The 14,092-nt window shown below is 43.7% G+C and overlaps 1 protein-coding gene across 1 annotated transcript in view; it reads left to right on the top strand.

Moving 5' to 3' along the window:
* The window catches only part of RASGRP3 (RAS guanyl releasing protein 3), a 106,197-nt gene that overhangs the window by 76,724 nt on the left and 15,381 nt on the right, over positions 1-14,092 (top strand). Inside the window, exons 10-12 of the mRNA XM_023516681.1 lie at positions 1,372-1,647; positions 8,625-8,702; positions 12,140-12,253. Of these exons, the coding sequence (XP_023372449.1) occupies positions 1,372-1,647; positions 8,625-8,702; positions 12,140-12,253 (468 nt within the window). The remainder of the gene's footprint in view (positions 1-1,371; positions 1,648-8,624; positions 8,703-12,139; positions 12,254-14,092) is intronic.

Here is a 14,092-nt window from a genome sequence, read left to right as displayed (position 1 = left end):
AAAAAAAAAAAAGAAAAAGAAAAGAAAAAGGAAAAAACTTATAAATTGATTAAACAATAAGGAACTGTATTATCTAACATAACTAGAAGTCCAGAGTCAGAAAAGATCCTGGGCCTGGTCTGGTCAGAGATCTGACTCACTTGCTCTGCCTTCCTCAGAGTATCAGGGATCTTTGTTTATTTGTTTCATCAGACTGGATTCCCTCCTGATTGCACTGCCTGCAACCACAGGGAAATTATGTTCCCTTGTTCATGACAGTTGAATATAAGGAAGATTATCACTTCAACTCTGCCCCCAGAGAATTAAAGATCTTTTTCAACAGATGGAGCCATCTTAAGTCATGTGACCACCTCTGGACCAATAACAGTAGCCAGAAGAATACAATGTGCTGATTGGCTTAACCTTGTATTCCTGAACCAATGACAAACCAGAGGGATGGGATTACTCAGATGGTAAAGTCAGAACCCATTCTTGGTCCAGGGAATGAAAAAGGTTTTGTCTGAGTCACATGGGCTGATTTGGGAGAGAGTAATCAAAATTGGGAACTATGAGGAAGGTCTGGTTACTGTTAAGCAACCAATAATAACTTGTCCATATAGACCAGAGAAAGAAAGCCACAGAAGCACCATTGTCTGACCTCAAACTCTGCACTCATTCCAAGTACAATGGGACTCATTATGTAAGTGTTTTATTTTCTTTTAGCGTTGTATTAAATTTCAAGTAAAAAGCAGAGAATATTTTTAAATGCTGTAAAGAATAAAAATCTGATAGAGGCTTATAAAGAGTTGGAACCACCAATTTTTAATTATGTATTTGAACTTCCCTTTCTTATAGAAAAGGAAACTGAGCCCCCTCAAAAGTGTAGTGACTTCTCAAGGTCACCCTTGTAGTTAGTGAGTGGAGTCCAAACCACAGCTATCTCACTCCTCAGTGCAACTTTTCCTAGCCCCATAGTGTCCCTGGTTAACCTCAAATAATATCTAGGATGCAACTTTCTTGGAACAACTCAGACATTTTAATATGCTATGTCTGAATTTGTGGACTGTAACACATTCATGAACTGCAGGAAAGTGAAGTATCTGTGATGCCATCTAACATATCATAGTGAGGGATCCCAACATCCCTAGAGGGCACGCAGAGGTGCAGGCTGTTTCCGTTTTAGAGCAGAATGGAACAGCCTGCCCACCTCACAGCCCGGCCTAGGACATTTTTCTAGCTTTCTTTTTCCTGCTTAATATTTTTCTGCATCAACGTCGATGCAATTGGTACTTCTCTCAGTAGCTGAGGAATTTCCTAGCCGCACACTGCAGGGCCCAGAGGTGGGCAGAAGGGAAGATTGCCTGAAAATTCTACTTTTCCATCTGTTCCCAGAACTGGAATGAAATGACAGAGTTAGTCTCCTCCAACGGCAATTACTGCAATTACCGCAAGGCCTTTGCTGACTGCGATGGCTTCAAAATCCCCATTCTTGGAGTACACTTGAAAGACTTGATAGCAGTCCATGTCATTTTCCCAGACTGGATGGAGGAGAACAAAGTGAACATTGTGAAAATGCACCAGCTCTCCGTCACCCTGAGTGAACTGGTCTCCCTGCAGAGCGCCTCTCACCACTTAGAACCCAACATGGATTTGATCAACCTGCTCACGGTGAGTTCCAAGGGGCTGAGTTTGTGCTGATTAACTCAACTGCTCCTCGCTTTCAGGGCACAGCAAGTCCCTTTGGGGGGAAACTTGTTTCAGGATCGGTAGATGAGAAGAAATCTTGAAGGACGAAGGGAAAGAACCCTCATACCCTTAGCAAATTGCGGGGCAAAGAAATTCCCTTTGTTCAGAGGGGCCCAGTCTCTGGTGGTTTAGCTCCGCCTCTGGAGTTCTTAGAGGGCTCCTCCAGACCAGCGTCTGGCCCTCACTCTCCTCCATCCCACGCATCCAGCTCATCACTCAAAGCATCTGCTTCCTTTTATCCTCACTGAGCTGCTTTAGCTGAAGCCTGCAGTGATGCAAGGACCTCCTCTGTGATCTCCCTGTCCCAGCCACCAGGCTGTAGCTCCCAGCAGCCTCTGACATCCTTCAGCTCTCCAACCATCAGCCAGCCTCCCACAGCACACCTGCCTTTGAGTACTGGAGCTGTACTTTCCATCACGGAACGCTGCCTTCAGCTTCCTGGCCTTTGCGCTTTTCTTGAAAAATCTCATCCCTTTCCATGCCTGTGGCCAGTTCAAATTCAAAAGCCTCTATCATTCTAGAGCCTTCTCTGCTCTCCTCCAAAGCCATAATAAGGAAATAGGAATAAGGAAAAGCTTTGTATTTTCCTTCACTGGAGAGGTTGTCACTTTGCATCCGATTGTTTCTTCTATTTTCCTGTCTGTATATCACATCCCCAGCAGCTCTCACAGAACACGGCATATTTTAAGAACCCAGTAGATGAATTGCATGCTATATTTAGAAGTAACGTGACTCACACCAAAGAAATTCATCTACCACTTATGGTTTTTGGACGACTGTGGCATCCATGCCGTGTTTAGCTGGTCTCCCGGTCCTGGAACTTTGGGGATGTAGCATGTGTGTAGAAGAGAACGTTTCCTGTTGTTGCTTCCTTGTGTGAGGAAGAAGCAGAACCAAATTCTCTCTCCCTCACCTCCCTGCAGGTAGAGGTGCAATAGCCCTGTTTGGGTTTCTAACGCTGTCATATCTGAAACTTGACTGCAATACTGAACTGCAGTCAATTCAATATTGAGAATAGAAAACAAATCTCAGGGGGTTTGTGTGGCAAACAGCACACACAGACATTCTCTACTGGGAGAATAAGACCCTACTCATAATAACCCAAGCACCTGCGTTTATCAATCTTTTGCCATGCAAATCTGTTTCCATGAATAAGTGACCAGAATTGCAGCCCCAATCAGACAGCAAAACCCACAGGCACAGGTGACGTCTGCAGACCCGTCTTAGAGTGGAGCCTCGGATTGAGCAAACTGTCACAGAAGTTACACTCGGGCAACTTCTCATCTCTGTAAAAGACAGTCATGGAGTAGGGAAATTAAGTTTGAGTTATAAAGCATCAGGCAACACTATGACAAACAAATGGGCATTTAGAGAAATACAGTAGAACCTCTGTGAGTTGACCAGCCAAGGGACTGTAGCAAACTGGTCAACATACCAAGGTGGGCAACAGAAGGTACTAGGCCTGCTGTATTGATACGCACACTGGTGCATGTCCAGTCTCTAAAAATTAGGTCAACTCAGGGAGGTCAATGTAGGGAGGTGTCATCTATGGAGGGTCTACTGTCTTGAAAGATTTTCAGTGAAATTTCAGGGGTAAACTCTAAAAATAAAAACTTAGAAAAAATTTCTTTTTGCGGGGGGCGCCTGTGGCTCAAAGGAGTAGGGCGCCGGCCCCATATGCTGGAGGTGGTGGGTTCAAACCCAGCCCTGGCCAAAAAAAAAGGAAATTTTGTTTTGCTAGCAAGTAAAGAAAAACTGAAAAGGATGCTAGAACACTTCTTCTCTTTCTCTCTCTTTGAAGGAAAATGTAGAAGCCACCAAGCCCCATGTCTGATAACTTCAGTGTTAGAGTGCAGGGGCAAAATCCTAGACGGGAGATCTTGCTTTGAGCCCTGCCTCTGTGGTTGTTAGACTTTGTCTCCTTGCTAACCAGCCTCGACTTTGGCGCTTTCATAAGGGTTTTGTGCTCATTTTTGAGGTCTTTTCTAGCTCTAAAGTTCTATGAATCCCCAGATATAAGGAATGGTGGAGCCCTCAGAGTAAGGAACCAGGTATCAATCTGGTTCTGTGATATGTGGACCAGCCCAGGGGCTCATCAGTGGCTTAATTCTGTGTGTGAGTGACTGGACATCAAGCCAGTTTCTACTTAAAACCAAAATCCTTTCTTCTCCGTAACCAAGGAGAAAGTTCAGTGCATGGGAATCTACATTCATTCTTCCTGACCACTGGTGAGTTAATCTCTTCAATATGAGAACTGAGGGCCTGGCGCTGTGGCTCACGCCTGTAATCTTAGCACTCTGAGAGGCTGAGGAGGGTAGATTGCTTCAGCTCACAAGTTTGAGAACAGCCTGAGAAAGAGTGAGATCCTGTCTCTAAAAACAGCTGGGCATTGTGGTGGTCACCTATCCTCCTAGCTACTCAGGAGGCTGAGGCAAGAGGATTGCTTGAGTCCAAGAATTTGAGGTTGCTGTGAGCTATGATATCATAGCACTCTACTGAGAGTGACAAAGTGAAACTTTGTCTAAAAAAAAAAAAAAAGGAAAACTAATACTTTGATCATGTGTTCTCTGGAGCCAGTGCCCATTTTATGAAGAACAGAACATACTTGGATTAGAACCATAGCATTGACTGCAGTGGCCCAAATGCACGTGAGGGTGTCCATAGGCACAGCACTTGAACAGGAGATTCATTTGCCCCAGAGCTCTAACTAAAATTTTTGCCCAAAGTGATTGTTTTCATCTAACCATTATGCCAAGTGAGGCAACGAATACACAATTGAGAGCCTGGAGGGTAGAAAAAGGGAATGCTTAAGTCAATCAGCAGTTATCACCTGCCTGGTCAATGGAGAGTGTTGCAATACTTGAACTTTCTCCTAAAGTTGTTTTTTTTTTTTTTTGTGAGACAGAGCCTCAAACTATCCCCCTGGGTAGAGTGCCGTGGCATCTCAGCTCACAGCAACCTCCAACTCCTGGGCTCAAGGGAGTCTCCTGCTTCAGCCTCCCAAGTAGCTGGGACCACAGGCACCCGCCACAACACCCGGCTACTTTTTGGTTGCAGCCGTCATTGTTGTTTGGCGGGTCCAGGCTGGATTCGAACCCGCCACCTTAGGTGTATGTGGCTGGCACCTTAGCCACCTGAGCCACAGGCACCGAGCCTCTCCTAAAGTTTGATTACACTTTTCACAAACACTTCCTTGGTAAATTCTCACAAAAACCCTGTGATGTAGTCTGCAGGCAATGAGTAGTTACCCAGGCCTCTTCCTTTTTTAAAAGAGAAGAAATCAAATTTCATAAAGTACAAAAGGCTTGTAAATGGAAAACTTCTGCAATCCAGCCGCGGGTTATTTGCTTGCTAATGGGGGCCTGCTGCTGACATCTGATTTACTTTATTTCTTGTCTGTGCAAATGCAATAATACCTCTTTCCCTCCCTCTTCATGGATATCTAGCAAAGGAGTTAATTACAGGTTAAAATCTACTAGGGCAGGGACCATCTGTCCTCATTATCACGGTGTCTTTGGCCCTGAGGCAGCAGAGAACCGCACCATCAAAGTGCTGGGGTTTAGATGCTCCCCCTTTCAGGGAAGATCTCCAGACTCCCCTTGTGATCCCAACTCATGTAACAAGGAACTTCAAAAGCTGATGCTTCTGGTTCATGGTTTATGAAACAGTCTGAATCTTTTGATAGTATTTTTAGCTCTTTCAGTTACTTTTACCATTCTGAGTGCATGCAAATAACTGGAAAGCCCCTGTATTTTTACAGCCTCATTTAAAAAGAAGAAGAAGAAGAATGGTTTCAAACATGGGGAGTGGAGGTAGTTCAATACCCAAGTGCATTTTATTGTATAATTAATAGTCAAGCCAATGTAGAGCCTAAGGTGAAACCTGAATCTGCAGCCATCTTTGATGTCAGGATTGGCTGCTAAATAACCAGACTCAAAGTGTGTTAACAAAAGCAAATGTTCTAGAAATCCCATGGGCAAGCTGCCCATATTACACAAAGGGTGTGTAAAAGTAGGACAGATCGCTCTTGGGGCAGGTCTGTGAGACACAGAGATGGGAGAGGGGAAGTAGACCAGGGCTGGACAGCACAGATGGCGCAGTTAGTGACTCCAGGACAACTTTACATCCACCCATGAGCCAGTGGAGTTGGCTGCTGCATTGACTGAGAGCCAAACACTGCCTCTGTGACCTTCTAAACAAACCCCGTGGGACACACGTGCACTCACTGAATCTTCACCACAATCCTGGGAGGGACCTATTTTCATGATTTTATAGATCAGGAGTCTGAGACTCAAGAAGGTGAATTACTTGCCCAGGCTCACACCACTAGTAAGTAGAGAGCAAATGTTTGGAGAAGAACAAAGCATTTGCATCACTGGGCCAGTTATCCGTCCGTTTGACACATGAAAATACACAAGGATGTTCTGTTTCTTTTGGAGGAGCCCCTCCCCAAATTAGCATGTGGCTTCTGTGGTTTCTGATTGGATGCTTCGGTGCCACTGCTGATGCCGGTACCCATCATCACAGGACTTGGGGACAGAGTCTGGCCGAGTCAGGTGGATTAACTCATGGTAGCAAAGAATTCCAAAGGAAGAAGCCACTGTGTTTTCTATTCACGTAACTTTCACAGTGGGACGCTACAAGCTGGGACCAGGGGTACAGAGATGGAGAAGACAGGGGGGTGCCCCCCAGAGCCCGGCACAGTTACACGTTGTGGAATTTACAAAATGGTGTGCGGCAGCTGCCACGGCCGGTGTGTCTTATGTGGCCCCACTTTACAATTGTAAAAAATTGTCAGTGGCCAGTGTTTAAAAATTGGAATAGTTCATATACAACTCCAGACTTCTGGCTTCTCTTGACAAATCAGAAGAGCTCTTGAGATCCAGTGTCAGACTGGCAAGAATTAGCCATACCTGAGCAGCCGCTGTCCCCTGCTCATCACAGACCCACTATCACACTTCTCCCTGTTGCTTCCTGACGTGGGGACCCAGTGTCAGATCCAATTTTCCATCACAAATTTTTCCTACTGTAGAGCTAAGAGGAATGTTCCCTAAGTTAATTACACGTGCAGAGACTCCTTTTGTCCAAATAAGACCGATATCGCTACCCAAATGTTCCTTCTGTGCATTGCACTTCACTCCTTTCTATAAGGGGCTGGCTCCTAACGGCATTTGTTTGCGACAGGTGGATAATTCTTTTCCTGTAAAAAGGCAGAGCCCTTGGAGGTAGGAGTGATTGCTGCTCAGGGGAAGGTGAATACAATATCTGTTCTTTGTGAATAGAATTTTCATTATCTGAAATGATGCCGACGTAAAGACAGTGTTCTCTTGTTTAGAAACCTCGGGTGACAAAAATTAGGTAAAACAATATATGACCTGATATATGAAGTCCTTAACGTAAATGTATTCAGTTGCTGCTTGAGCAGTGACTAGAATATTTCCTGATACATATTAGATGATTAATAAATATTTGTTGAAGGACCGAATGGTTCAGAAATAAAAGTTTAGGATGCCAACTTCTTTTTTTAAAGGCAGTAAAACAAAAAATCAATTCCTGAAAAACGCCCTTTGCCTGGGAGCCTTCTCTTCTTCTCCCTTCTTTCTCTTCTCCCTCTCTCTACACCCACATCCATCATGCCTTTATCTTCAGTAACGTTTGTTAGAGGAAATTCTTCATGCCTAAATGGTCAAAGAAAGGAGCTGGTATTTATTCATCTTTGTTACTGATGAAGTGGTGTGATTTGTGCAGTGTCCTAGCTGCACACGGGTGGTAACTTACCTTAAGCCCTATGACTACTTCCGTTTCAGGTGAGTGGGAACGTGTGTTTCAGGCTTTGCAGATTTTATCCGTGCTCTCCAATCTTGGTCTAACGTTGTCCTTGCCTATACTGACCTACCTCTCCCTCCTTATTCACCCATCTCTTACCGGGTAAGTCCCAGTTCACCAGTACCTCCGTGAATCCATCCTGATCACTTCTACTTCCAGTGGCCCCTATGCATAATAACAATATAATTAATAACAATTATAATAATAACAATAACACCAACACCGCCAGATAGCATATCTGGAGATGTCACTGTGTACCAGGCCCTGTGTGAAGTACTTTCTCTGCATAATTTCATTTGATCCTGATCCAAACCCAACTCAGTGGGGACTTTTATGATCATTCCCATTTTACAGATGCACACACTGAGTCTCAGAGAGGCAGTAACTTGCTAAAGGCTACAGAGCCTGTGGCAGGATCAGTGTTTGAACCCAGGCCTGCCCAAGTACAATACCCCAGCCCTTATGTATCTTCTTTGCTGCCTTCCTGTACGATTCTTACCCCACTTGGAGTGGGGCTGCTCACCTCACACTTCACACTGCTGCCTTTTATTGGTGTGAACACATCTTTTTTGTGTTCAGATCCTATTTATGCAAGTAAATTGTGAGGCCCTTGAGGGCAGGAAATGATTTCATATTATTTTGGGTCACCAAGACTTAGCGCATTGCTTTCAAAGAATAGGAACTTAGTTAATTGCTCATTTATTTCCACAGTTCTTTAATCATACTTGTAAGGCTGCATTTATCACATTTCCAAGTCTTATTTTATGTATCTGCCCCTGATTGCGGCCTGTAATCATCAAGTGTCCCTCCACTGTAACTCAACATGTGCCACCGAGGAGGGGCTTCATAAATGCTGAGAAATTGAGCCAATGGTCTTATTGATGCTGATGAGGACACCAGGATTAACGTTTTCTTTTTTAAAGTTCATTTTTCACCTCTGCATGCTGTGTGTTTTTTGTTCTTCATTCATTCAAATTACTGAATGTAAACCTTCAATTTGAAATGTATTTCAGCAACGTAAATGAATAAATACCATGCAACATAATTTTTTGTCCCTTCTAATATGACTGTAGCTTTCTCTGGACCTCTATCATACAGAAGATGATATTTACAAACTGTCACTGGTGCTGGAGCCTAGAAATTCTAAATCAGTAAGTATTGTTTTCTCTCTAAGAATCAGTGCCAAAAAATATATTTTTTGTCATTCATAGTAATTGACTGTTTCAGTATTGCTTTGTGTTCTAAAGATTCAAGAACTTTAGAAATTGATTATCATTCCCATTTTTCAATAAAACAGCGTGGCCCTGACAGTTTGAGAATTACTTCTTCATATCCGAGGCAAAGATAAGAGGAAGAACACCGTTCTCAGTACTCTGTTTTATTGCTGATCTATTTATGGTTTCCCTGCTGAGAACTCACCTACACATAGGGAAAAAAAAAAATAAAGAATGACTTGTTTTAAAGATCACTTAGACCCTTCCAGGCTTTTGAAAAACTCCAACATAAAATCAAATTTAATAAATTTTAACTTTGAGCACAATTCACACATTTCTCTACTAGTGATCGACTCAGCTCGGGATGTCAGTACCACATTGGATAGTGGCTCACATAATCAATGGTTGACCCTAAAGAAATAGATAATAAATAATGAGATTGAGGAAATTGCATTACTGAACATACACTGCTTATTGGTTTCAGTGAGTGAACTATATCTTGTATATGTGTTACGCTCATAAAAATGTGCCTGGATGAATTTAAAAATTACAATGAGGATGAGGTTTGCATGTTGAAAGAGAAAGTGTCTATGTTTGCTACTTATCATCGTGCTTTGAGATCAATTTTCTTATAAAGATCTCATGTGCTACCCACCTCCTTGCCAGTTGAGCTCTGGCAGCAGCCACAGCCCCAAAGTCTATTAATACCGACTGTGACTCTGTGCCATTAGGCTGAGGAGGCAGGTTTTTCTCTGGCCCTGGCAGGGTGTGCACCTGGGCTTGAGTCAGTTGACCTGGTAGCATCTGGTCTTAAAGTAATGCAGGTGGTGGTTCCGAAAGCGCCTCTCCTTCCTGCCAGTTGGCAGAGGCTTGTCTCCTGAGAATACTTGTAGGGTGACACGGCACAGGCAAAGGAAGGCGTGCACACCTAGAGTCTTCAAAGTTAGCATGACTAAGAGAGAGCTAGCAGGAAGGGAGAGCTATCGAATAAAGGGAGTTTGTAAGCTCCTCAATCATGCTGTAGCTTGGCCCCAGTGAACTTGGCCATGGTATGTTGAACTGTTCTGTACATACGCACACAGAAGTTCCACCTCCTGACACCTTTCCTTACCTTTACCAGGCACCGTAATTGCTAGTGGTTGTTGGATGCCTGCCTGGGCATTGCCCATATGTTATCTCTTAACGCTGGTAAGGAGACCAGGTCCGGTGAGCTTAGGTGTCTTCCTGGATCTCACAGCCTGGAAGCTGGATTTGGTTCAGGCCTGTCTTCAATCCTGGTGCTGTTCATACCATCCCTCACTTCAGGATCAGGGTGGGGATGACCATGTTAGCACACCTGCCTGCCGGGCGCCTTTCCGTTTACTTTCAGGATAAGTTTTTGCCAATTTTAGAAGACATTTCTGTCAAACACACAAAAGTCATTTCATGTATTATGAGAGCAGAAGCTTTCAAAGTCCTTTCCAAGTGCTAAGACCCAGTGAAATCTGTGGAAACACGTTTCCCGGCCCCTTTCTGTCTCTTCTCTAAGTGGAGTGCCATCCTATCTGGCGTGCGGTGATGACTGGTGACCACTGTCTAGTCAAGGTTATAGCACCGAGTGCCCCCAGCTTTCCTGCACTTGTGGTTGGCACTGGCTGGCCCACCCTCCGTGGTGAGTCCCAGAGGTACGCAGCCTTCTCCTACTCGTAGCGTCTCATTAGTTCTTTGTGTGCTTCTAACTATCTCAGCAGATTTTTTTTCATGACCCCCTAGGTAAAAAAACAAACAAAAACACCCCAGCAGTTTCACTTACAGAATAGTTAGGTCCAAACAGCTTAATAATTGTTAGTGTTCTAACTACTCAGTACACACTGGAAAAAGAAATAATATACTGACATTTAAAGAAAACTAATATTTTCATTTTATTTTTAAATAGCCACGTTTACTTACTGATGGATGTGTGTGCCTGAGGGATACTATAGTTTCTTAAATGTAGAAATCAGATTGGACAGTGCCATCCTTATGTCTCGTTCTGCTCTTAAGGCAAATAAAAAGGCTTTTGTGTGTTTGGCAGAAGTGTCTCCTAAGATTGACTGAAATTTATCCTGAAAATAAACTGGAGTAATCTAAATTTCATTCCTTTACAACAATATGATATCACTGAAAGAACTGTAGTCTGATCTACTGGGGGAGCTGTGAGCAGCTCCAAGGTGGGAGTTTCTTGTGGCATCCAACAAATACTGAGTATGTCCGTATTTCACATTTGAAATGTGTGATGCCTGTCTGAATTCACAGCAACTGCTCTGGAGTGCCTTGCTGTGGGTTTGTTCTTTACCAGATGGGTAAGATGAAAATCCTCATAGGAAGAGCCATGGTGTGTGGACATGTGTGTAAATGTGGGGGGGGAGGGAGTGAGTGTGTGGGAGTTTAGGGGTGAACATAGCCAAAAGGTAGATACTTTTTGGCTTAATTAGTAGCCTAGAGGACGCTGTAATAGTAACATTGACCTCCCCGCATTGGTAGGGGCTTGCATGAGCATGGGTGCTCCTCAGCGCTGCCTGCAAAAATGTTTAGCTTCCATTCGTTATCAAATTAAAAACTTGCTGTTACAGGTTTGCATATGTGCACCCCCCAAAAATGTTGATATCACACGAGGGCTTCAGAGAAAGGTTAGAAAGTGCCCGTAGCCTTCACGGTCTCCTGGTAGGGTCCTGTGGTGTGCTTGTGTTGTTCAAAAGTGTTATGAGTCATGCCACCATCTTCCCCACATTGTGAAACGCAAATGTCTTGAAAGAATGTGGAAAAACTTGTGGGGAAAGGAGGTTCCGCAGAGGGCCAGAGAGACCTAATGGTTAGCAGGGCAGTTAGAAGCAGTTAAGCATGTTAGACGAGGTGCGGGCATTGAGGACTTGAACTTGGTCACACACTGGTACCCATTTGCTACGTGCACCTAGTAATTGATCACTCATACCAAGTATTAAGGAATTAGATAACTGATGTTTATATGTCTGGTATTGTACAAAAAGCCATGATGGATGGTTATCCAGAGGTTTTAGGATGCATTAGTGATATTTGGGGAAGATTTGTGGGGGGACTGGGAAGTGATATTTGGGGAAGATTTTGGGGAGGACTGGGAATACATTTTTTTTCTCATTCAAAATAATGGAATTTAGGCTGCTGCTAAACAAAAGGCACTATCCAAACATGTACTTAGCTACAGATTAGATTCCACTAGCTAAAGACGCTTGTTTTATAAACATTTAAGTGCTATAAAAATGTAAGTTTCTACTGGTATTGTTAATATACAAAACCTGTTTGCCTTTCTCAGTGTCCCTGGTCCTAGTTGTTCAAGGCCCCACTTAAAGTTGAAAAACATGTGTGTTTTCTGTTGGCAGCCTACCTCCCCCACGACGCCCAACAAGCCTGTGGTGCCCCTGGAGTGGGCGTCGGGGGTCGTGCTGAAGCCGGACCCCACGGTCATCAACAAGCACATAAGGAAACTAGTTGAGGTAAGCCGCAGAGGGAGAATAAAGAGAGAGTGCTGGAAGGTCCCTGTCTCTTTCAGAATATTCTGCAATTGTCCAGGTATGAGGTGGGGGCCCTGAAAACAGCCCTCTAGCAGGTAGTAACAATTTAGCAAACACTCAGCTCTCCCTGCACTGGCCACTGGGCAGAGTCTAAAACCCCACAGGAACTGTAGCATTAGGAAGATTGAGAACCACTGGTCTAAAAGAAGGGCCCTTCCCCGGCCTTGTCAGCCCTTCACACTGGCCCAGGGACTCTCAGCTGTGTGGCTTCCAGCCCCTCCCTTCCCCAGGCATTTGCCACCCACTCCAGGGACTGGGGATTAGAAGAGCTGATAAAAAACTCACATGCTACAATAAAATGCCCAGTAAATTGGTTACCCAAGGGCAAGAAAACAACCCTGTAAATTGGATAGTTTCTCCTGATGTATTTTGGGGATTTTATGACATCAATCCAAGGCCATGGAGGTCAGAAAAATCACCCACGTGGGACAAGCCTCTGTCTGAGTTTCCCATGTTCAAAGAAGAAAAGAATTGGCAACACAGGGAACGTGGCAAAATCTCAGGCCTGGGAAACCGATCCCTGATGGAAACTCTACTTTAATGGATTGGTAGACACATCCACCGGGGCAATCCAGTCGTGTCTTCAGGGTATCGTGTGCTTTTTTCCTCTGGGAAAGGATGTTCAAATAGGAAGAATGTTCTATAACTTGGTTCATCTAGGGAACTATGAGGTGCTGAAAGTTGTTTGGAGACAGGAAGGGAAAGATTAGAAAGGGTGGTGTGGGGAGGAATTTGGTGAGGGAAGGGTCTGAGAAGGAGATAAGGAGGGGGCCTGGGATGATGTGGCAGTAGCAGACCCAACCTGGACAAGGAAGGTGGGGAAAGGGGCCGGGGCCTCAGGAACGTGAGGACCCACTAGCAGTTCAGGGTTGTCCGACGCCAGGAAACGGGAGGCAGAACGTTCTCCCTCCATCTCGTTCTGCAGGCTGACTTCCTCTGGCCCTGCCCACACGGAGAGTCTCAGTTCCTCTCTCTCTCCCTCTCTCTTCAGTTTTATTATGAATTTTCATTATAAATTTTATTCCACAAAGTATCTTGTAACACTCGTAATATGGATATTGAACTATAAATAGGCACTACTCCACAATAATTAACTTCTAAGCAATTTTGATGATGGATAAGTATTGATATTGAGATTTCCAAAAGAAAAGCAATGGTTTTTGATTTTGCAACTAAAATTCAGTTATCTAGGGATAAACTTGCAACGGGAGCGAATGACCCATTTTAGTCATATTTATAATTATTAATAATTATTACAATTATTAATAATTCCTTGATCGATACCTTGCCTATTTCCCAAACCACTCCTGAAGCAGCTTGCAGCATAGGGTAATGCAGATTAATAAAATAGAGATTACTGGGGAAAAGGAGACAATGTAATTACAGCTGGACTCTAACTCAGATGATGCATTTGCACACAGTTGTGTGCAGAAAGAATGAGCAAATTTTTTGGAAAGCCTAATTAATTTAGCAAAGGGCATTGAAAACCCTTTTTAATTACTCTCACTTGTAAGGGAAGACAGATTATTGTAAACACAAAAGCATTACATAAATGGTAGAAAAATAAAAAGCTTTACCTTCAGGCTTTGGTAATTCTGTTCTCTAGAGATAACTAACCAGCGATGGTTTGTAGATGATCTTACACGACTTTATTCTCCCTTTCTCTTTACATACATGTGTATATACACACGCACACATGCATGTACTACACACATACATACCTGTGGATCTTTGAGCAACCTCGGTGGATTATTTCCTTAG

This window comes from Otolemur garnettii, unplaced genomic scaffold, assembly GCF_000181295.1.
Source record: "Otolemur garnettii isolate 467f Iridium unplaced genomic scaffold, OtoGar3 scaffold00095, whole genome shotgun sequence".
Classification (NCBI taxonomy): Eukaryota; Metazoa; Chordata; class Mammalia; order Primates; family Galagidae; genus Otolemur; species Otolemur garnettii.
The sequence above is the reverse complement of the archived record's forward strand: the minus strand, read 5'-3'. Positions and strand labels throughout refer to the sequence as shown.